This window comes from Trachypithecus francoisi, unplaced genomic scaffold (assembly GCF_009764315.1).
Source record: "Trachypithecus francoisi isolate TF-2019V2 unplaced genomic scaffold, Tfra_2.0 Lachesis_group17, whole genome shotgun sequence".
NCBI lineage: Eukaryota > Metazoa > Chordata > Mammalia > Primates > Cercopithecidae > Trachypithecus > Trachypithecus francoisi.
Genome location: NW_022681462.1, coordinates 56,452,085 through 56,476,045, shown reverse-complemented (window position 1 = coordinate 56,476,045; position 23,961 = coordinate 56,452,085). Strand labels below are relative to the sequence as shown.

Here is a 23,961-nt window from a genome sequence, read left to right as displayed (position 1 = left end):
GTGGCCATCATATCTGGCTTTTTTTTTTTTTTTTTTTTTAATAGAGATGAGGTCTCGCTTTGTTGTCCCAGCTGGTCTGGTACTCCTGGACTCAAGTGACCCTCCTTGGACTCTCAAAGCACTGTGATTACCTTCTTTCATATAAAGTCGGCCCAACTTTTAAAATAGACATTCATAAATGTATACTCTTACACATTTTATTGTGCTTTTGAGTAGTGAAATACATTAAGTAACTTCCTATATGTATAATGCTTTCAATTCAGTAAATTAAATATTTAATATTTGTAGCATCACGTAAAATTTTTTTAAAAAATTAATTATTTGCTGGAAAATAAATCCGTTTTTCACTAAAGTTAAAGATCTTAAGCTGTACAGTGGTTTCTCCCATACAACAACTATAGTCATATGCTGCCATGCATGTTATTTCCCTAAGGAGAGTCCAGGCATGCTTAATTATAGAGGAACATCATTACTTAGAAGAAAAACATGAGTCTTTAATTTCCTTCTGTCTGCTGGATGGGGCTGTAGATTCTGCTGAATCTGGCAAAGTCTGAGTAACACTTAAGCCTAGCTGTTTCCATACACGGGCCAGGTGTTGTGAGGTCCCAAACAACAGTAAATCCTAAGCTCTCATCAGTTCTGTTTCCATCATGGATTAGAATCCACACAGAATTCATTATGTCTACAATTAAATGAAGAAAGTCCTTCTGATGTCAGGATATTAGTGAAGCAACTGTTCGTCTTGGCAGCTCCTCTTTTAACTTTTGGACTGCCAGATCCCTCTTGGGAACCAACCTAAGAAAGTACTATTTGAAGTAGCAGTTGCTCCTGCAGTGTGGTGTCAGTGCATTTCTAATTACAGCCCAGATAGTTTTGAGCGCGAGTAACTAGACAAGAGGATAGGTCAGCACTTCGGCTTGCCAGGTCAGACTTATTTTCCTCCCACTTCTTTCCAATAATAGTTTCTCATATATACCTGAAACAGCACAGAGCATTCATCTTTCTAAGAACCACTCCTAAGTTCAATTTCAGGTAATGTGTTGGGAAGCCAAACTCGCTTAGCCAAAAAGAGGCACTATCTTCTCATTATGACATTTCAATTAAGTGTCCACTGTACCATCATCTAGATTTTTAGCAGAACTATATTCTAACTCAGCAACTCTCACTATCTATTTGTGTGACTGAGCTGGGTCTTTATATTCGTGCTGACTCACCACGGATGTTGATATTTTCAATAATTTTATCATCCAAACTCTGAAAGAGATGAAAATTTTGTGTTGCTTGTTTTGCAAAATAATACATTTTTTTCACCAAAAGGACAAAAAATAGTTGTAATATTATTTAGATGCAATATTTTGGGGCTTTACTGCTGGTTATGATAGAGTAGAATCAACCTACAGAGTATGAAAAGAAGGTCAACAAAGGAAGCAAATAAAAAAGCGTTATGAAAACAAAGAGTGATGAATTCTGACAAGCTATTTCATTTTCTTTATCACCATGACATTAGGAAGCAGCACTAAATTTAAAGGTCTGTCACAACCCTAAAATCTGAATGCTTTATTATAAATCAGCCCATTTAAAATAGTACCAACCTGAAAACTAGTGAACAAACGCCCAGCATCCATTTGATAAGCAAAATATACAAGCTGTGTCATATAATGGACAGGGCTATCTGCTAAGGTATTGGGCATACTTGGACTCAAATCCCAGCTCTGCCATTTAGTAGCTACTGAATTTTTAGCAAGTGATCTCTTCTAACTCACAGTTTTCTCACTGATAAAATAGAAATTTTGTAAAATTATCAAGTAGGACTATGGTAAGACTATGTAAGATAAGATAGACAAAGCACACTGCATAATGCCTTTCACTCAAAAAACCCTAAATGGTAATTTTAATAACAACTACCATGACTCTTAACAGAATGATTTTAAATTATTCTCAAATTCAAGAGGTGCTTATGACCTTACCTTTAAGGAGAGGCATCTAGTCCATTTTCTGAAATAACTTAATGTATACTGTTTTTGGGGAAATCATGTATATTTGCAGATTTAGAAAGTACTTTGAGAGTTGTGGTAGAACTAACTGGTAATGCCTTTTCCAATATCCATTTACTCATTCAAGTATTTACTGAGCTCTTACAAAATACTCATCATTCAATTAGTTAACAATTCCAGCAGGTGAGTTGTTCTAACTGGACAACTTACGTTGCCTGATTATGTTGGTAGGATTTGTCCTCCATGGACGCAAGTGTAAAATAAGAACCTATGTTTTACTTCTAAACATTATAAAGAACATGAAAGTGGAAAATGATTCAAATTCAAACATTGTATACAGTGTTTAAAACAGAGTATTTTCTCTGCTTACTTTTAAAATTATTTATAAATAGGCTTGCTCTCTGGAATAGTCTTTGGATATATGTTACAAATATTTGACTTTTATGCTCAACATGTTTCAATATAGATTTCCATTAAGGATTACTTTGTAAGTTAGCTTTTATATATATTCAGTGCATTGGTATTCACTGAACAGCATTTCTTTTTCAATTTGAAAGATTTTTTTAAAGTTGAGGGAGAGTTTACATACAGTAAAGCATATACATTTTACATATATAGTTCAGTGAATCTTTATAAATGTACATACCCATGTAACCACCACCCATATCATGCCCAATGCTCCATTGTTTTGTCTTCTTCTCGTCAAGACCACTAAAAGGTACCTTTATTCTGACCTCTAGCATCACTGATTAGTTGTATCTGTTTTAAATTTCATATAAACAGAATTACATAGTAAGCACTCATATAATTGCTGCCTTAAAGCACTTATTTTATTTGTTTAAATTTTACCCAAGAGGAATAAGGGAAACAATGTCCTCTTTACATGGCTTGTCATAATATCCATATTTTAAAGCATAATAATAAGAACTCTACCAAATCTGATACATACTTTTGGGCATAAATGGTCTAAAATACATTGAAAATGAACCCAAAGTAGATTTAAAGAAACATGATACACATTTTTATAATACTATTAGCATTCACAACATCCTACAGCAATCTATCTGCTGCCATTTAATATCTCCTTCAAATTTTTAAGCTTCGATAGAGTTTATATCTATTATCTACCTGCAAACAATCTGTGAAGTAGGCTGGCATTACTTTATAATATATTAGTAGTCTGATTAGGTGGTTTCCCAATTTGCAACCTTAGAAAATAAAACAGAACATTGATGTTGTTATATTACTTTTAACATCTATTAAGATGTAAAGTCCCACCTGGAATTTAGTTCTTCAGATTCCAAACCATGTTCTGTTTACACACAAAAATATAAATAATCATGTGGCAAGAATGGAATCTGAGAGTGCATGGTACCCATCCCAATATTCAAGTAGAACTACATGGAATCCATGCTCAGGAGAGAAAACCAAAAGCCTTGCAATTTTCTGAAGATGCTCTAATCTAAAGCAACTGGCCAAAATTTTGTTTTCCAAAGCTAATTAGAACATTTTAAGACATATATTCAGCAAAGACCATGTAAAATTACCTATTCCTATACTTATGAATAATAGAAAAGGGACTGGGCCACAAAATTATAGAGAAGTACACAACAAAAAAGTTTAAGATTTGCATACTGTTTTATAATAAACCAAAAACTTTAAAAAATGTAAAACTAACTTATTCTGAATTACATCAAATATGTTTATATACTTTGTGAAAGCATAGTTTGCACAGCAACTTGTAATAGTAGGTTCATTAATCCCCTAATAAAACAAAACCTGAATATCTATTGTAAGACCTAATTTTTAGTACATATTTACAGGAGTTAACTCTGCAACCAGTGTAGCTGAGGAAGGAGTATAGAATGTGGTCAATGACTATTTTCAGGTACTAATGTGTCTGAGTCCTGATTCTCACAATGCAGCTAAGAATGACAGAAATATTATACAGTGCCAGTTCTTTCAATAGTCCATCAGGATACCTATATCTTTAATAATCAATTTAATTCACATTTAATTTAATGATATCCAAAACTGAACATGGTATCAGTGACATGTATACATATATATACATAATTTTATGATGAAAAATATAATCTACATATCATAACTAAAAGAACAGCTTGCTTGAACTTTTAAAGCCAAATATGTTACCTATCTTATCTGCAGCATATGTGTAAATAACTTTAATGTATAAGAGAGTCTCAAAGACAAGTTATAAATTGAATAAACCTTTCTTTAAAGTTATTAAAACTTTTCCTATTTGATAGATAATAACAGTATAAACTTAAAAGTAAATGGTATCTTCAATAAGCTATTAATATAGTAAAAATCACTGCTTAAATGTAAAATTGGGAAGGAATACAGGTACTAGTTTATGTGGAAAGTGAAAGTATAGTTTCTACATATACTTTTGTGCTGATTGCTTGCTAAATTACAAAATTCTCAGAATGTGGTTTTTTAATATATTTTGAATAACACCTAGACATGGGTAACATTAGAACACAGCTGCATGCAACAGAAACAGAGGCTCATTGTCTTCACAAACTGAAACTTTGGGCAGGTAATGGATTATTATTATACTAAAATTCCTTTTAGAGGAGTAAAAAGAAGTTCTATATATTTAAATTTTGCTTGAAATTACCCCTAAAGAAAATGGTGTCAGTGGAAATAGTGGGTGAGGTAATAGTAACAAAAATAACACATGGACACTTAAAAAATGCTTACTAAGGGCCAGGCACTGATCTAAGAGATTCACATGAAGTCACCTGCTTCATTTTCTTAAGAGTACTAAGAAGTAGTATTCTCATCCCAATTTCACAGATAACACAGTTGAGGAATAGAAAGTTTGAGTGTGCCACTTGAAACCAGGCAGTCTTGCCCAAGAGTCTGTATAATTTAACCTCTACACTACAACTGCATCTCAGAATAGGAAAACGAAATCTCAAAATAATACATTTGACTTTATTTGTGGCTTTTTTTTTTTTTTTTTTTTTTTTTGAGGCGGAGTCTCGCTCTGTCGCCCGGACTGGAGTGCAGTGGCCAGATCTCAGCTCACTGCAAGCTCTGCCTCCCGGGTTTACGCCATTCTCCTGCCTCAGCCTCCCGAGTAGCTGGGACTACAGGCGCCTGCCACCTCGCCCGGCTAGTTTTTGTATTTTTAGTAGAGACGGGGTTTCACTGTGTTAGCCAGGATGGTCTCGATCTCCTGACCTCGTGATCCGCCCGTCTCGGCCTCCCAAAGTGCTGGGATTACAGGCTTGAGCCACCGCGCCCGGCCTATTTGTGGCATTTTAGAATAGTAACTCAGTTTTGATTATTACCTCATAGTCAAAATAAACTTTTTAATAAACAGATGCCTTTCACTGTCATACTTTAAGAGTTTCTCATAATGTTTGCTCTAGAAACTACTGATGAGTTTCTGTGACTCAGAGCTTTCTCAACACACCACCTTTTCCTACAATGGCAGACTTCAAACAAAACTGTGGCAAAATCTCTGAATCATTTTTGTCCAGTATCTACTTATATAATAACTATTTAAATGAAAACAATCTTACAAAGATTACAAGCAGCTACAAAATATTGTCCTTTATTGTAGTAGTTACAATGTTGATGCAAACAACAAATACATTTTGTCACTAAAACATGTTGAGCAAAGTACTTGGGGGCATACTATAAAGTGTGGCACTGCCATCGGGTTCCAAAGACCCACAGATTCAATGGGTTTATCTACAGGAAACCACATTACAACCCACATAAAGGGTTCAGGTAATGCTTTTCACAGGAAGAACCAAAGTGTTCTGAACAATCAACAGCCTTACATTTATTTCTATAACTAACCAAACCCATGACGACTTTAACTTCCTTCAAGAAAGAACTGTATTTTTTCCCCTAGTTTAATCTACAGCTTACTGTGGGTGCACAACAAATGATGTTGACTGACAAACAGAAAATAATGTTTTCTCTTTTTCCCTGGCCCCCTTTCAATCTGTTCTCTACATTGTAGCCAGAGTGGCATTTTGGAAATATAAACGTGATAATGCCATCTTCCTCCCTACCATTCACATTACATTCTTTCCATTACTATTTTATCACTTTTACAGTAAAGACGAAAATACTTGACCTGGTCCAGAAGGCTGTGCATTGCCTGACCCCACTCCTCTCAAGTATGGAGTTAGAGCTACATGCTTAAGGCATTCTCTCAGTGGCTTGAACATGTTGTGCCATCTCCTGCATCATAATTCTGTTCCTCTGGGCTTCACCTGATTAATACTTTTCCTCTGCCTTAATTTGGTTAATTCTTTCTTACGTTTTCAGATTTCAGTTTAATAATCACTTTTTATTAGGTCAGCTCACACTATTTTAAGTTTTCACAGTACCATGCACCCATCCTTCAAAACACATACCACAATTTTAAGCTTCATTTTTTTTTTTAAAGTCACTATGCCTTCTCACTAGAATATGAGGCCTATGAAAGTAATAATTATTTCTGCACTACCATTTTATTGCATAAGCCTAGTACTCTGGTACACAAAACACTTAATCAGTACTTGTTGAATAAAGAAATTTATAAACAAATGAATGAATAAACGAATGAATGAGTAAAGGTGGTTGCCTATCCGGTCACATTAAGAAAGTAATGGAAAGCAGGAGCTTTCTTAAGTCACATCTATCATACTGACATGTTCAGTAATATTAAACAATAAGCAGAAGCCCTATGTGTCTATGGCCATTTAAATAGAGAACATGCAAAAAAGTGAAACAGTCCAATGTGAGATTTTAATACACATGACTCTAAAATGCACGAGACCTGGGGATCTGGAAATCATGAGAAATATAACTTAATTTCTTATTGATTGTCCTTGTTATTCTTGTTTTTAAACTGGATAGCTATGAAATTCACTAATTCTTTCAAGTTGCTGGGGATCTATGAGTGCTCTCAAGTAGAAATAATGTTCAAGGTCATTTAGATGAGATCATAAATGGTCCAGGCACTTAGATGAAATGAATATGAAAAAGCTATGTACCCTATAAGCATTCATTATTCAGGAAAGGTGACATTTTTGCTTAGTTGAGTTCTGAGGCTGACGCTCAGGGTCAAAGAACATAAGTGATGCATAAATTAGTTTTGTTCTATCAGCCATTTTGATATTTTTTTTTTTTTCCCTTGAATAACACCTGAACCTGAAAAATAATCTCAACCCGAATGAACTGGAAATCTTATTTGCCAGACATGATGAAAAAGGGCTTGGGAACAAATAAAAGTGTTTATGCTCTTACCCAGGTTCTTCCACTAACCTGGTCATGACACATAACCTTTACTGGATTCTCTATCAATACATAAATAAATAAAACTTGCTAGGCTCGAACACAAAGCCAGGATGAAATTGAGCTCATTCAATAAAAATATTCTGGAAATTCACAGGTGCATAAGTTTTTTCAAGGCACTCTTGGCTGGAGGTTGGGGGGCAGAGAATATTTTTATTATCTTATAATAGTATTAATTGTTAGTAGTTCTTATTGTATTTTAAATATGAAGGCAGTTAAATGGTGTTCAAGTTTTAAAAGAATTATAGTTGGGACCAGAGATAAGCTGAGTTTATGTTTAATATTTACTTGTCTGTTTTTTTTCCCTAAATTTTCTCTTAATGAATGTGAACTTATTTATTTTAAAATTAGTTTTTATGAAGAACATGACAAACACTGTAAATACTGGCTACAGGCAGAGCTTTGTTGATATTTCATCTGAACAGAAATCATCTATCACTCGCCATTCATACATGATCTGTGTTGGGAGAGGCATCCATTCTCAATTAATTATTCAAGTCACTTGACACACATGAAATAGGGAAAATAAGCAAAATGGAGCCAATCCTTCTAGGAAGACTGACTCTGCCTTTATCACTCCATCTCCCAATTCTGTGCCACTCAAAATAATCCAACCTTTTGTTTTCCTTCTACATTTAGTGGTGATCTTTTGCACTCCGTTTTCAGTTCAAATTGTCAAAATGACTCAATGCTTCAGAAGAATCGTAATGGATTTGCTATTCTGAGTTGAATTATCCTACGTTCAATTATGCATCTTGGTAATTCCAAGTTCTTTATCTTATAGAAAGAGCTATCCATTTGCAAAATAAAATGCATTTCAGATATATCAAATTCTGCTTCTCTTTAACAAATTACTTTTTCCACTCTTAACTGTTCCTGATTATGCATGATCTCTGAATCCCTACATTAAAAATGCACAGAAAAATAAAAATTTTCATTTAAAACACCTTCCCACACAGTACAAGCTGTCATTGTGTCATATTTGTTTCCTAATTTAAGGAAGGAAGCTACATTTCGTGTGTCCTTCATTAAATTGCCTTATTTGTATTTTAAAGTGGCATTAGGATACTTAGGGCAATTTTCCCATAAAATAATGTTCATTTTTAAATTTGTTTTTATTAATCAGTACAAAAGTATGTAACTCCAAATAATAGTATGGAAATTATCATATCTACCCAGTATCTTATTCATGATTCACAATTAGATTTGCTAGGAGAAAAAAATGATCTTTTTTATTTTGTAAAACATAACTGTAAAGCCTGCTCTTATAACCATAGAAATGTACTGTTAACGCTGAAGTGCTGTATAGGCCATGGAATACAGTTTTCTATAATTACCTAAGCTAAAATATAATGAAAAACAAAAACCCACATGAAGACAGAGCGCAATAAAATAGCCTTTTCCTTCTTCCCCTCCTCCTAATCCTGTGAAGGCTACAGAAGTCTCCTAAAGACCAGTATTTTTTTTCTTCCTAACTAACTCTCCTTGCTGTTTAAACAATTACTAATCTTATCAAGTCTTTATTTCTCTTAAAGTCAAGTGAGAGAGAACTGTCAACTCTAATAAGATTTACAAAGGCTAGTTCCCCTTAGCAGTGTCAGCAAAAAACAAAGACATTATACAATAAAACGCAGCCACACATAGAGCTTTTGTCCCTATAGCTTTCAAAATCAGATTTAATAATTCACCTTTTTTTCCACCCATTTCAGCCACAAATGCCACTTATCCATGTGTTGATTGCCTTGCTTTGACCCTTAAGCTCTCTACTTTAAATCCTGACATCTCCTGCTTAGCCACTGATTCATCTTTTTCACATCACTCACTCACTTTCTGCTCAGAGGCTTTGCTGTATTTATACAACAATATTTTCCTTGGTCATTGTCATGTAACAACACCGACAAAACACACTGAAGACTGAATTTTATTTCTAAAGGGGAGAAAACAGAACTTAGGTATGATTTTTGTTGTTTAATGCCACACTATTTTAAGCCCCAAGAACCACAGAAATTACAACTTGGCCTCCACTACCCAGATAAATGTCATTAGCCGAATATCCTTAGAAAATCTCTTGCAATCCCTTACACGCATCCCTGTTTATTAGTCTGCAGCAGCTTCCCAATTCAGCAACATCTAAATTTCTCTACCACTCTATTTCTCTTTATAAGGCATTTGTTAATTAAGAAAAGTTAGTTAATCTCTAACATATTTAAACGTCAGCTGACCTGTCTCACACTTCAAGAAACCACAGAAATGACAAAATTTTACTTAAATTTGACAAATGTTGGACTTGGATATAACCGTGGAAACCAGTATTATTCCAAAAAGCCTCCTGCTAATGAAGAAACACTTCACATCCTCTCTTCCCCTTTTTCCACGACCAAAAGCAGGTTTTTACCGCTCTATCTGCAAAAGGCATAGCACTGCCTGTGAACCCTGTCTGTCTCCTCCTTTACCACGAGTGATCACACCCACGTGGGGATTCTCAACCAAGGCCGTGGCAAACGTCTCCTGTGCTTTACTTCTCATCAAACGGATGCCCAATCTTCTAGATGCTTGTTTGCATCTTAAGGGCAAAGTCTGTGTGTTACAGCTGTAGAAGTGGTAAAGACAAGTACAGCGGTCATATAGGTGGGTCGCGATCCAATAAATATAGGGCCCAACCTGCCAAAGAACCCGAGGAATGAGAAGAGGCCACTGTATTTGACACTTGGAAGGGAGTAGTGTTGGTAGAAAAGACTCCAGGAGGAACGAAAACTTGGAAGTGGGGGCTGCCCAATCCTTACGAGGATGTCAAGGGAGAAGCTGTGGAGGGGGGTAAGGTAGAGAGGCCCCCAGAAACAAGGCCTTTCCCTCGAAGCGCACTGCCACACGTTTGGCCAGATTAGGAAGACCCCATGCACCAGCCCGGCCCCCTTCCTCCCCGCGCCCTGCCCAGGCCCCGGCCCCGCGGGTCGGGCGTCGGGCCTTACCTTGGCTGCAGTCCTTGCCGCGGAAGCCGGTTCGCGAGCAGTCGCACACGGCCTGGTCGTCCACCACGGAGCACACGCCTCCGTTGAGGCACACCCCGCCCTCGCCCTCCTCGCCCGCCTCGCATGGGCTTCCCCCGCCGCTGTTGGGCGGCTCGTCATCCAGCTTCACCTCGCCGCTGTCCACGGGCAGGACCTGTGAGGAGTTGACCCTCACGTCACGAATCCACCCCTTGAAGGGCTCCCGCTCCCTCACGGAGGCCAGGGTGAGCTTGAGCGCAGCGGCGCGCAGTTCCGGCGGCAGCCCCCCGACGAAAAGGCCGCTGAACACCGTCATGTCCCTGCGCTTGGACTTGACCTCCACCCACTTGGCCTCCACCTGGTCGATGAAGAGCGTGGTGTTGCGGAATTGGCGGCGGATGCGCACGCTGTGCCAGGCGCCGTCGTTAATCGGCGTGTCGGCCAGGAGCGTTGCAGGCTCAGCGCAGAAGATGGAGAAGCTGAGCTGCAGGCGGCCGCCGCGCGTCAGGATCAGCTCTAGGAAGTCGCAGAAGCCCTCGTCGTCGAAATAGAGCACGAGGCCGCGGGCGCTACGCGTCTTGAGCTGGAAGCTCATCTCGCTCTCGCAGCAGGCGTTCCACTTGGGGAAGCGCGTCCATTGGCCCTCGGCGCCCGGAAACTCCAGCCCGCTGCCCAGCTCCGCCCAGCAGCCCAGGAGCAGCAGCGAGAGGCACAGAAGAAAGCAGCCCCCGCGCTGAAGCAGCGCCGTCCCCATGCTCGGGGCTGGGGTGCGGCGCGGGGGTGCCGGGGCCGACAGGGTCAAAATGGTCCTGGACACCGTGACGAAGAAATAAGGGTCCCGAGACACAGAAAGGTAAGGGGAAAGGCGGGAGTGGGACGGATGTGTCCACCTTTATTTAGTTCTTTTTTTCTTCTTCTTCTTCCAATAACCCCTCCCTCTCTCCCTGTAGTCCTCTTCCAACTGGAAAACGTTGACCCCAGTGGTACAGGGTAGCCACAGAACTTCCAGACCAAAGGGAGGATGCACTTTGGAGGCAACGTTCTGGAAAAAGCTTCAACAAAAGATCAAGGGAAAGCACTGACCCATTTGAGTCTGATTAACTAATTTAAGAGCATCTGTGGTGTCAACAGATACTTAACTCCTCAAATCCCATTATCTGCCAGGTTCCACCAGTGGTACCAGGCCAAAAGGAAGCAGTGAGAGTCAATAAAAAGCGAACACTTTTCTCTAGAAAGTGCAGGAAACCAGCAGTGAGCCAGTATCCTTGGATGCTTGTGAGTGCCTCAAGTGTGTCTCCTTCAGATGTGGTGTCTTAAAGCAGAACGGAGAAAGGGATACTTGCCTCTTTGGGCACCACTTCCTAATCCGAGGATAGCTTCAAAGGCCAGCTTCTTCTGTCATAGCATGGGCTTCAGCACCGCTGCAGCCAAGCCTGATTCCTTGTGCATGGTCTCACAAGTTAGATTTTACTTTTCTTTTCAGCCACAGCAACAGTAGGACTCAAACCCAGCAGTTGCGAAATAGCCAGAAGCTGTTAGATGTGGAAATCGCAACAGCTCCTCTTCTTTTCTCTCCGCCTCTGCAGGGCCAAACTAAGATGACAGCACATCAATTGGTTGTGTGTTGGTGATGCACTTTGCTTGTATCTTGTCTTTTTAAAGGACCCAGATATCTGCAGAGAATTAAAGTCAAAATTAAGGTCTAAAGTCAATATAGTATTATATAAATCCTTATTCAGCTCATAACACAGGTGTAGACCTGGTCCTATTAGTATGCCAAAGAGTTAACCTTCTTGTATGGAGCTTTTTTTTAATCCTCACTACAAGTAAGTCCTAATATTTTCTAACAGTTAATATCACAATTTGACAGTCAGCCATGACACCCATTATAACTGTTAGTTGGTAACCCGAAGTTTTAAAGAGAAATTTGATTACTGTTATCCTTTTCTTTTTGTAAGATAGTTTAATTTTTAAAATATGTGAGTAGAGAAAAAAATGTTTTTAAGGATTTCTACCTATGTTGTGTGCTTGTTCTGTAGACAGTAAAAATACAGCGTATTCAAATCTCAGCTAATAGATTTTACAATTAGCAAATTAGATTAAACTGTTGGCAGGAAGCTGCCAGCTTAGACTTGTATAGCATTCCTGCCATTGTATTTTTCTTAGAAGGAATATTGATGGTTTCTTGGTAATCTCTTGCAAAATTTCACACAATATAGTTCTCCTTTATATTAAAGGAATAATCTGTTGTAAAAGAAAACCACTAATTGGAGCCAGGTTTATGTTTTTGGCATTGTCTCAATTGCCCTAATATTAACTTATCTAAAGGTGCATAAAGTACTTAATATTTTGCCTAATAGTGTAGATCTAACTCCTCCTGAAGTCTGTATCTGGCTGTCAGCCCTCACAATTTGTGTGATCAGAACAGCAGTTGGCATGTATGTCATCTCAGCTGCAATGGCTCCAGGATGCTAGAATTTAAAACCATACCTTTGAATCACTCACTATACTATTAAATCACTTCTCTTTATTCAACTCTAATCTGAGAGGTTCTTGAAATAGTACAGAAATCATAAACACTGTTTTTTTCTAAGTCATTTTTTAACCAAAAATTATTCTTACCTTTTGAAAAACAATTACAAATGTATAATCTGTTCATGTCAAGGAAGTGCATTATTTTTCTATTTCTTATACCCCCCCGCCCGCTTGCAAACACACACACACTACAATACACACACATCATACACACATGCACACACACACACACACAAATACACACCCCAAATTTATTGTCTGGACGTGGAAGCTGACTATCAATTAACACTTTTTTTCCCCTACAAGCTGAAACTAGCAGTAATTTATGGCACCGCATTGTGCTGCTGATTCTCCATGGAGGGAGCTGAGAGCATTTCTCTTCAGTACAGAGCAATCCCTACAGGTGTCAGCTGAGAGCCACCAAGCTAGGGGATCCCACTTCAAGTTCCTCCCAGATGAAATTGATGACTGGTTCTCTCTTTCAACACACACACACACACATTGTGCAAAAGGAAATAAAAATCTCAGTTGCTTATTTATTATGGCTGATGCATTCCACACCATCAGCAATCACCAGTCATATCTTGTCTTCTCCTGTATCAAACCCAAAGAAAGGGGCTCGTCAGGTCATCTGAAATAGCATAGTATTCAGTATACTTTCATATTTTAAGTGGACTCAGGAATCTGCTAAATTTTCAGTCATTTGCAAAATAAATCTGGAATGTCATGATCAAGAGTAGTGCTTTGAACACACTCTCAAGCTCATGTGTTAGAAAACCTTATTTTTGCTTGTGTGTGTAACTCTGTTGGAGCCAATTATTGTATTAATGTTACATTGATCACATAACCTTTTTTCTCCTGTCCCTTCTGCCCTCCTCCACAAATGCACACCTTGACAATTTTAAGGGATGGTGGAAGAGAGAAAAACCCTAGATAAATATATATGTACATATAGATATATATACATTCCTACCACAGGGAGGTTAACTGGTTTTCCTAGTTCTTGGAGGAAGCTCATTGTATGTGAGTGAGTATCTGTATTTATATGGAGAAAAGGAGATTCTCTCTGGGTGCCGGAAAGACCTGGCGAGTTCACAAATTAGAGGATGAAATAAAGGGATCTGAAAAACAACCTTACTGCAGCCAAAAGAAGAAGCGCTCTAATTCAAAAGCAGACTAACAGCATCATTAATCCTTTCTTTCATTTCTAGAATCAAATTCATCCCAAGTCACTAGGAGGATCAATACAGTACACTCATCGGCTGCAGTTGCATATTTTAATGTTTCTGATATCACACACACATACACGCACACACACCCCTATACCTGTCCATGCACCCTTCGATACATATATCCTCATAAAGAACATGAAATCTCAGAGAAATTTTTGAAGTGCTTTGCTTATTTGCAAAGTCCCTCAATACCAATGCACACCCAAAATTCTCTCTGGCTTTCCCGCCCAGTCTCTAAGCTCCATCTGTAATACCAGTGCAGTTTCTTGGAGCTCGGAGTCTACTGCACAGATTAAGGATAGGCATAGTGTGGGGCTGATGAAGTAGGAAAAGAAATATATAGAGAGAGATTTTGTTGCTTGGATATCTAGCCTGTCTGTTATTTTCTTTCTTTTGCTAATAAATCACTGCATTCAGCCTTTAAGTTACTACCCCAGTTCCACCATCTCTTCTTCCTGCCATCTATTTAAAAGGCTTCATGCAAAACAACCAAGATCTACACTCCTCCACCCTCCCACCACCCATCTTTCCCTGTGTATTTGTGGCAGATCCTGGCTCAGTTACAATGGGGAAAGATATCCTTCTTCAGCTTGCCTCGCCCCATCCCCTCCCCCCAACCCAAATTGAGGTTCTTTACCTGTCCGGTTATTCCCCTTAGCTTGAGCCAGAGCCTGAAGCATGCATCGGTCAAAGCGAATTTCCTGAGGTCTATGGATAAGGCGACTGCTGCTGCCTTTTCAGAGGCGTCAGGCTTGAGCGTCTATCTCCAGGAGTGCGGGAGGGGAGAACAGGCAACGGAGGGGAGCAGGAGGAGGAGGAGAAGAAGGAGGAGGAGGGGGAGGAGAGGGAAAGAGCTGGGAAGGAAAAGGCGGTGGTGGAGCCTGAGAAGGCTGGGTTACGTGACGCCGGGTGCTGTCCTTCTGAAAGAGAAGGGCGGAGCTGAGCTCTCCGCAGTACCATGGAGAGCGCCGGGCCTGTCCTTTGGCTGGGGAATGGGTGGGCTCGGCCCGTGGTCGCAGCCCCTCCAGGTCTGGATGCTGCGGAGCAAGGTGTTTTTACCTTTGCATCGTCCCCTTGCAGGGGGAGCCTGATCCTGGGGGCGGGGACCTGCCGCAGGCGTTTCTAACTTGTCACCACCCTCCCTTCCCCATCAGAAAGAAAGAAAAGAGAGAGACAGAGAGAGAGAGAGGGAGGGAGAGAGAGAGAGAATCAGAGAGAACGAGAACGAACAAACACGAACCAGAGAACCACGTAGCCTACTGAGCATGCCCAGGCCCCTGCTAGACCCATGGAAAGCTGTATGGAGATTCCACTTCTCCGGGGTTTAGTAGTGATTGGGCGGGGATACCTGAGAGGGTGCCAGGAAAGAGCCCAGCAGTCAAAGAGAAGGGGCCAAGGAGTCGGTGATTATGATGAGCTCTGGCTTTACTTGTGTACCTTGGTCTCCTGCTTGGAACCCTTGAAAAGAAGCTGCAGCTTTTCAAGGAATGCAGGGGCAAGCAGGACTCACACAGGCACTGGCATTCTCCTAGATCCGATGTCCCTTGCCCCACCCCTTACTGTGTCTCTGCCTTGAGTAATCACAACAAATCTTCGTGACTTGCCTAGGCTGTGCCAAAAAGATGCAAAAGGAACCCACCAGGGTAAGATGCGAACTTGCAGACAAAGATGAACTGTGTCTGACAAAGTGCTTTTTACTGTAGCCTCTCGTCATTCTCCAGCCTTCCTTGCTCTATCTTGAACCAAGTTTTCTACCTGTTTAACTCTGTCCTCTGTCTCCTCCTCCCTTTTGCAGCTGGTAAAACCTGGAGAAAGTAAAACTCGGTGTGAGGCTCTAACCATACAACCGGGCATGCCCAATAGGCATTGCTGGATTTGGTGAGAAAAGGGTTAAATAAGGGAGCTTACAGATTAGGTGGTAGAGGAGTCCGGTGTCTGTGGCTTTAAATTATGGTTTGCACCCTATGGGCATTTAAATTCCTATTCCTGTATATTCCTAGCCTGGGTTAGTTTTGGAGCAGAAACAATTTTATTGCAGTGCCACAAACCTAATAGTCCGAACCTCAAATACTATAAGGCAAGACTATTTTTGGCCTCCAGGCCCTATAGGGCAAGAATTTAAGAACTAGATAAATTTGGGAACACTAAAATAATATACGTTCCAATTACAATATGTATGTTCTTCCAAAAAACTAGAAGTCATTCCTTTGATAAGCCAATTTATGCTTTCACTACTTTGGTAAAAGGGTCTAAATAAGGCAGATATTACAGGTTTTAATATTTTTATTGCCCTTAGAAAGGCAGTTTTGTCAAGTGGTTACATGTTTGGGAAAGAGATATCTGAGCTTCAATTCAGTCTCTGCCATTTATTAGTTGTAACCTCAGCAAGATACTTAACCTTATGCTGCCTCAGCCACCTCATCTGTAAAATGGATATAATAATAGCTCCCTCTTCATGTGTTTGATGTTGTGAAGATGAAATGAATAAATAAAATATTTGGAATTGTGGACTGAGTGAAATATTGGCTGTATTTATCAACTACAACTCACTCTGTGCTCTGTTTGACTCAATGGAAAGAATTTCTCTGAAACCCGAATTCTTTGACTATAAGATGAAGGTATTAGTCATTGTCAGCTTATTCCATAAGATTGCTTTGGGAATGTAATGAAATAATAGCTGTTAACATGATTTTTAAAACAAAAATTTAATTTTAAATAATATAAAACTAAGGCTCAGAAAATGACTTATCTAAATTATTCAGTCATTCAGTGAACCTTAAACAAAAAATACTCTAGTTAATTCAGGGCCTTTTTCAATTTTTCCTATCATTAGGTTATAGAACAAATAGCAGAGAAGGTACACCCCCATATGTTTAGTATAGAGCTGAAGCTTATTGCAAAAGTAAGTGAAATGGACAGCCCACTTTCAAAAATCAAGTCTAGCTTGGTTCCATGATGCTCTTAAGATCTGGTGTGAACATTATGGTAGTGCTGGAGGCACTCTTAAGAGTCAAAGCACTGCCTTTTACCTGGATTCGTAAAAACTCATTATTTACCACCAGTGCATGTGATCTGAACAATTTCCTACTTTATTTCGTTTTGTCTTTGTGAAATTTTGTTTTATCTTCAGTTGGGCTACACAGTGTTTCCATTTTCCTTGAGATGTCTTCTGTGGCGTTTTGATTAAAAAAAAAAAAAAGTTAACATTCTTATACTACATGTGTAAATTTTAAGATTAATAAGTCCAGTGTTCCCACATCTCTTCACCACTCCCTCAATGACACACACACACACACACACACACACACACACACCAACTATATAAATGGAAGGAACAAATTATGTATTGGAGTAATCCCCTTTGCAGTGAGGTTTAAGGTACTTACCATATGTAGTCCAAGGAAGTGGACAGCCACAGGATCTTTGTTTTTTTCGGTAAATATGCAGAGATAAAACTATCAGTATGTAGCTTACAATGGAAATATCAACATAATTTGATGATAAAAGCTGTTAATTTAAAGTATGAGTTTTTCTGTTGTTTCTCCATAAATTATTTCAAGTCTCTAAGTGCCAGTTTTTTCATCAGTAAACTAAAGATAAGGACATCTCCATTTATAAGACTTGGTGAAGATAGTGTCAACATTGAATGTTAATTTTCTGCCTACTCCTGGCCAAACAGTGCTCTAAGTGCTTTACTTACATTAACTTATTCTATCCTCACAGCAACTCTAAGAGGTAGGTTCTAGGATTTCACTCATTTTACTAATGAGAAAAAGTGAAACATAGAGAGATTAGCCCAGATGGTCAAAGTCTAGTAAGCAACAGTGTGAGGAAAAATCCAAACTCAATTCTTTAGTCTTAACCAGTTTGCTACCCTGACTTAAAACAGATCATCAGATATACCTAGTACAGTGCTTGGCAGAATGCAGATGCCTGCAATTGTTCGTTCCTTTTCCTTTCTAAGACTTTCATCAAGAGGAGTCTAGGAAACTAAACCGTCAACTCCAGAATTTTGCCATAACATTCCTTAATGACTAATACTGTATGAAATATATGATATTCATGTACTTTGTTACATATAATAGGTGATGTATCTTCAATGTTGCTACCTTTTTGTTTGTTTGTGGGCAAGATGTGAGGTAATTCCTGTAGATGTGAATTTGAAGCAATCTAACATTTGCAAGAACAATCTAGTATTTTTCTAGAAGGTAGTGAGTAGGATTAATTCCTCCTAAATCACCTTAGGGAATCTACTAATTTTAGGCTACAGAAATACGTTAAGAATTTCAACTCCTTCCCCTAGCTACCGCTCAAAACAAATGAGATAACTGTGAAATCAAGTTGCTTGTTTGTGATTATGTCTGATTGGGAGAATCTGTGACAACCCAAATATGGAAATATAAATAATATCTCATGCTATAAACTGGTAAACATTTTACAACAATGACAATGGAAATGCATGCTCACCAAAAGCAAATATATTTTTGTAAGTTATTAATATTAATGAGAATTCTAACATGGAGACTAACACTACACTAAAAATGAATGAAACTAAGTGGTAAGATTTTTTTTGACTGAGAAACGAATGCAACAGAGACACACTGTGTTTATTGCTGCAATCAGACCCTGTGCTTTTAACATTAGGAAATTGGTGTAAACACCTACTTTGTCAATTAACATTAAGGTAAATGGAAGCTTTGAGATACCTATCAATTCCAATATTGGTATCAATTTTGAATGGTGCTTTATTTTTACTGATGTAAGGGGTAGAAGAAGAAAAACATGGTAACAATGAGGAAAAATATCAGTTGATATACATTAAATGCATTTTCACTTAAGATGAGAAACAACTCAAAAGAACAGTAAGATTTATCACTCTGAGGGGATTTTCTATTTACTGTCCTATAGATGATCAAAATGAAGCCACTTCCTCTTACTAAAATAATCACAGTATCAGGAAAATATTACATGCTAATTCAACTAAATTTCAGATTGCTATTGAGTTTCTTTAACCAATTACATTATCAGTGCTGCACAATTGGAATTCTATTGTTTAGCTCATGACTTTATTTTAATAATAAATAAAACCCTATTTTTTGTTTGCAGTTAAATGTCTCTAGTTTCTTTTATATGAACCAATTAGAGTTTTCTAGTTACAAAAGTTTATGAATACATATTGAACATGCTGCCATATAAAATTTATTTTACAGCTAGAAGAATTTAAAAATGCAAGGAAATGTAATCAAGACTAGGGTTTGAGACTCAGCTATAAAATGGAATAAACAGACTAGGATTTACATATACAAAAAGACACATAATTTCCTATTAAGCTTACTAAGTAACTTTCAGGAGAAATAAGCAAACTGAGTAAGTTAAATACTTTCTTACTACTTGAAAAATTCTTAAGCATAGTAAAATTAGGCTACTTTTCCAGGAGTATGTAATTTTTCTGTAATCAGAAGGTAGAATGTGATTTAAAATGGCTGCAAATCATTAATGTAATGATAATTATTAAGCACATAGATAGGTCCTTGAGAACAGTAGTTAAGTTTTGAATGATGCACCTGCTAGAAAGGCTTCAGTGTGGAAACCCCGCAGTGCGTTTGATGGACAGTATTTTTAAATCTAGGGCAGCGCTTACACCTGGGTGTGTTCCTCCTTGTTTACTTCCCCGCTTCCTTCTCCCACAGTGAGGAAAAGTCTTTCTGAGGAAGAATAGCTGTCACTAGATGAGGTCTGTAAAAAGTCCCTGCCAGAGGGTTTATTTTTCCTTTCTCAGTGATTTAGTTGCTCACTTCAGCCTGTCATTGTTATACCCTCTAACGACTTATTTCTCTTCCTATGAACAGAACTTTCTTTAAGGCCCTTCCCCATAACCAGCTCTACACTCGAGCCTGCCATTCTCAACTGCTAGGCTCCAGAAAAGGAATTATCTCATTCATCACAATGTGGCTTCAAATTTATTTTTATTGGGTGCCTGCAACTAGTTAATTTGTTTAACTTAGACAGTCCTCTTTAATATTCCTTACTATGACTTTTAAGAAAAGAGCAAGGGATTTGTGATAAGTTATGGATGTCAGTGAAATTCAGAGTCTTATTATATCTTTGCTTCTTTTTAGCCTATTTCTGCCCCCTAGAAGTCTGTGGAATCAATTTTCTGTGATGGCATTTGGAAACATTTTGTGGTTAGCTTTTAAAACATATCCTATTTGATTTTATGTTGGGCTTATGGATTTTTAAAAATACTCAATTCTTATCAGTTTTCCAACTACTGCCCTCCTCCTATTTAATATAGCTTTAAACCTCATTTTTTTAAGGGTTTTCTTCTCATTTTTATGTTTGCCTTTCTCATCCATTTTTCCTGCTTTTTTTCTTTTAATACTATAAACACACACAGAGCTAGATATCTTAAGAATACAGAAAGTTGTAGATATTTTATTGTAACTTCAGAAATTAAAGCAATAGTACCCACTTTTTATGTAAATAAAGATCTTAGGTTTTTGAAGAGACTCGTGAAGCAGAATAGGGAAGAGTTTTATTTTGATGAAAGTTTTTATCTTGCTGAGGAAAGAAGATCAGTGAAATAGGAATAAAATACACCCTTAAGTATATGCTTGATGTACACATCCCCTTGAATGAAGTTATAGTACAGTATAGGCACTTTAATTTTCTCTAGAACAAGGAGAGCAGACCAAAGTGCTTAAGAGTGTCTGGTGTTTGACATACATGAGTGAGGTAGGCAAACTGGGAAAAAAATGAGGATTGGCAGACAGTGTGGATACCTAAAATGTTCATACTTCTCTGAAAATGGCATTCACTCCACAGCCCCAACAGCTTGTGGCTATATGAGTCTGGTGTTGCCAGATCCTATGATTTTACAAGAGCAGCTGGAAATCTGAAATTTTATGTAAAATCTTCTGATTTTAAAAATCTTGGCTCAGCCGGGCGCGGTGGCTCAAGCCTGTAATCCCAGCACTTTGGGAGGCCGAGACAGGCGGATCACAAGGTCAGGAGATCGAGACCATCCTGGCTAACACGGTGAAACCCCGTCTCTACTAAAAAAATACAAAAAAAACTAGCCAGGCGAGGTGGTGAGCGCCTGTAGTCCCAGCTACTCGGGAGGCTGAGGCAGGAGAATGGTGTAAACCCGGGAGGCGGAGCTTGCAGTGAGCTGAGATCCGGCCACTGCACTCCAGCCTGGGCGACAGAGCGAGACTCCGTCTCAAAAAAAAAAAAAAAAAAAATCTTGGCTCATTAAAAAATAATCACCACTACCACTACAATACTGTGCAGGACAAAGTAGACTTCTCTGCTGGTTGGAAACGGCACACAGGCTACCAGTTTTTTCCCTTCTCAGTTTTGTATACACATACACGTGCAAACTCATAATCATGGGTGGTTATTCTCTCTAGTAAACATTTCAAAAGATTTATTTACTTGTTCTAAATTCGGCCAAGCACATAGGATAGATAAAACAGTACAGTTGCTATTAAAAGTTTACCTTTAGAACATGAAAATAATTATTTTAAGTAGTTTGGTATGTTACAAGAAGCACTGAATTCTGAGTTATATATGTTTCTAGCTGCAGCTTTGTTACTTGCTTTGTATGGCACCATACAAAGCTTCTCTTAGCTTCTCCTATAGTAGTACCTACATGGTATATGTTTCCAGTTGAATTGTCCCCCTAAAAGATATGTTGAAGTCTTAACCTTATCTGTGAATGTGACCATTTGAAAATAGGGTCTTGGCCGGGCGCGGTGGCTCAAGCCTGTAATCCCAGCACTTTGGGAGGCCGAGACGGGCGGATCACAAGGTCAGGAGATCGAGACCATCCTGGCTAACACGGTGAAACCCCGTCTCTACTAAAAGATACAAAAACCTAGCCGGGCGAGGTGGCGGGCGCCTGTAGTCCCAGCTACTCCGGAGGCTGAGGCAGGAGAATGGCGTAAACCCGGAGGCGGAGCTTGCAGTGAGCTGAGATCCGGCCACTGCACTCCAGTCGGGCGACAGAGCGAGACTCCGTCTCAAAAAAAAAAAAAAGAAAATAGGGTCTTTCCAGATGTAGTCAAATTAAGATAAGGTCATACTGGATTAGGGTGGGCCCTAAATCCAGTGACAGGCATCTTTAAAAGGAGAGACACATTTGAAAACACAGAAGAGATACAAGATAGAGAATCATGAAGACAAAGACAAATTGCAGTGATAAAACTACAAGCCAAGAAATACCAGGTAATGCCGGCAACCAGCAGATTGCTCAAAGAGAGGCATGGAACAGATTTTTCCTTAGGAGAGAACGAACCTGGCCAACACCTTGATTTTAGCCTTCTAGCCTCCAGAATTCTTAGAGAACAAATGTTTTATTGTTATAAAAACTACCCAGTTATATTTTAAACCACCCAATTTGTAATCGTTTATGATAAACCTGGGAAATTAGTACAGGATGTGTGATAGAGAGGATGAAAAAATACACTTATGAGTAATACTATTATAAGAGGCCATTTGGCAGATGATTTTACATGTATATTACTTTATCCATTACAACCTTGAAAAATAAACATTCTCTCTCTCTCTCTGTCTTTCTCTCTCTCTCTATTTTTCTCTCTCTCTGTCGCGCGCACACACACACACACACACTCATACATACACACACACACTTGCTCTCACTTTCATTCTCTTTGTCTTTCAACAAACTGTGGCTTGGAGATGCTAACCATCTTGCCTTCAAACTTGTAGACCGCTCCTGATAGAAGGAGGACCAAATCGTTCTGAAACTAAAGTCCGTATTCTTTTTCACTATACCATTCTATTATGGTACTTTTCAAATGGAGAAAACTATAAATGTGAAGACATTATTCTACAGTCTACTTTTTGAGAAATTGAATATAAGAAGAGAAATCACAATAGAGAGAGCAAGAATACGTCACCCTAAATGGTTACATCTCAATACATTTTAGGTAGAAATAAATCTTGGATAGTGCAGGACAATTCTCCAGGAAGCTTTTAATGGACTCAGTTCCCCCTGCTTTTTTGCTTCTAATTCTCAAGATTAATGACAGAATTTGCTGAGAATGCAATGTCTTGAGATAGAGAGGAATGCACGAAATAGCCCAGACCTTGCTCCTGTCCCTCCTAGGAAATATAACATCTTCAGTTACGGATTAACTGCCTGGACAACCCAGGCTTTGTTCCTCTCTCTCCTGGAAGTGGGATGTCCTTCAGATCTTTGCCCAGTGAGTTTCATGGCCCTTTAGATGTATAACCCAGGGCAGACTGCCTTTTAAGGTCTGTCAGCTGTGGGGCAAGTGGGCCACTCACAGCCAAGGCTCCATCCATTCTAGGCAGTTTTCTTGGGCGTTGGGGGACATGTTTCCAATGGATCCCAGGCATCTGTTGTCCCTTGCTTCCAATTTGTAAATAATAAATCTCCATCATGTAACTTGTTGTTTATGAGTGTGCTTGGTCTCATCAAATTCAGACAAGTTGGTAACCAGTGCAAAGTGAACTTGCTTTCCAAACAGGATGTTAGGATAAGAAAAAGGAATATTCTGGATTTCTAGTGATTTAATACTGGCAGTATGTTTAAATAAACTTATTTATTATAAAATAACATAATACAAGACAGAAAATGTAAGTCTTGATCTTGATGAATTTCAAGAGGTGAACATACCCTTATGACTTTCGCCAAGATAAAATATTAGAATATTAAACTCCTATTCCTTCTAGTCATTTCCTATTCTCTCCTCCATAAATTTAATTAATAATGTGATTTCAAACTCCCAAAACTAATTTTGCCTGTTTTTGCCATCTACATAAGTGGCATAATTCAGTATGTTCTTCTACTCTGTGTCTGCCTTCTTTTGTTCAACTTTATGTTTGTGAAATCCA

The 23,961-nt window shown here is 38.6% G+C and overlaps 1 protein-coding gene across 15 annotated transcripts in view; it reads right to left on the bottom strand.

Moving 5' to 3' along the window:
* NRXN1 (neurexin 1) overlaps positions 1 to 15,265 on the bottom strand; it is a 1,146,744-nt gene extending 1,131,479 nt beyond the window's left edge. For all 15 annotated transcript variants that reach the window (XM_033175737.1, XM_033175738.1, XM_033175746.1 and 12 more), the window contains exons 1-2: positions 14,714 to 15,265; positions 10,292 to 11,982 (exon numbers count right to left, since the gene is read on the bottom strand). In XM_033175737.1, coding sequence (XP_033031628.1) covers positions 10,292 to 11,063 — 772 coding nt within the window. In that variant the 5' untranslated portion in view covers positions 11,064 to 11,982; positions 14,714 to 15,265. The remainder of the gene's footprint in view (positions 1 to 10,291; positions 11,983 to 14,713) is intronic.
* Between the last annotated feature and the right edge of the window lie 8,696 nt (positions 15,266 to 23,961).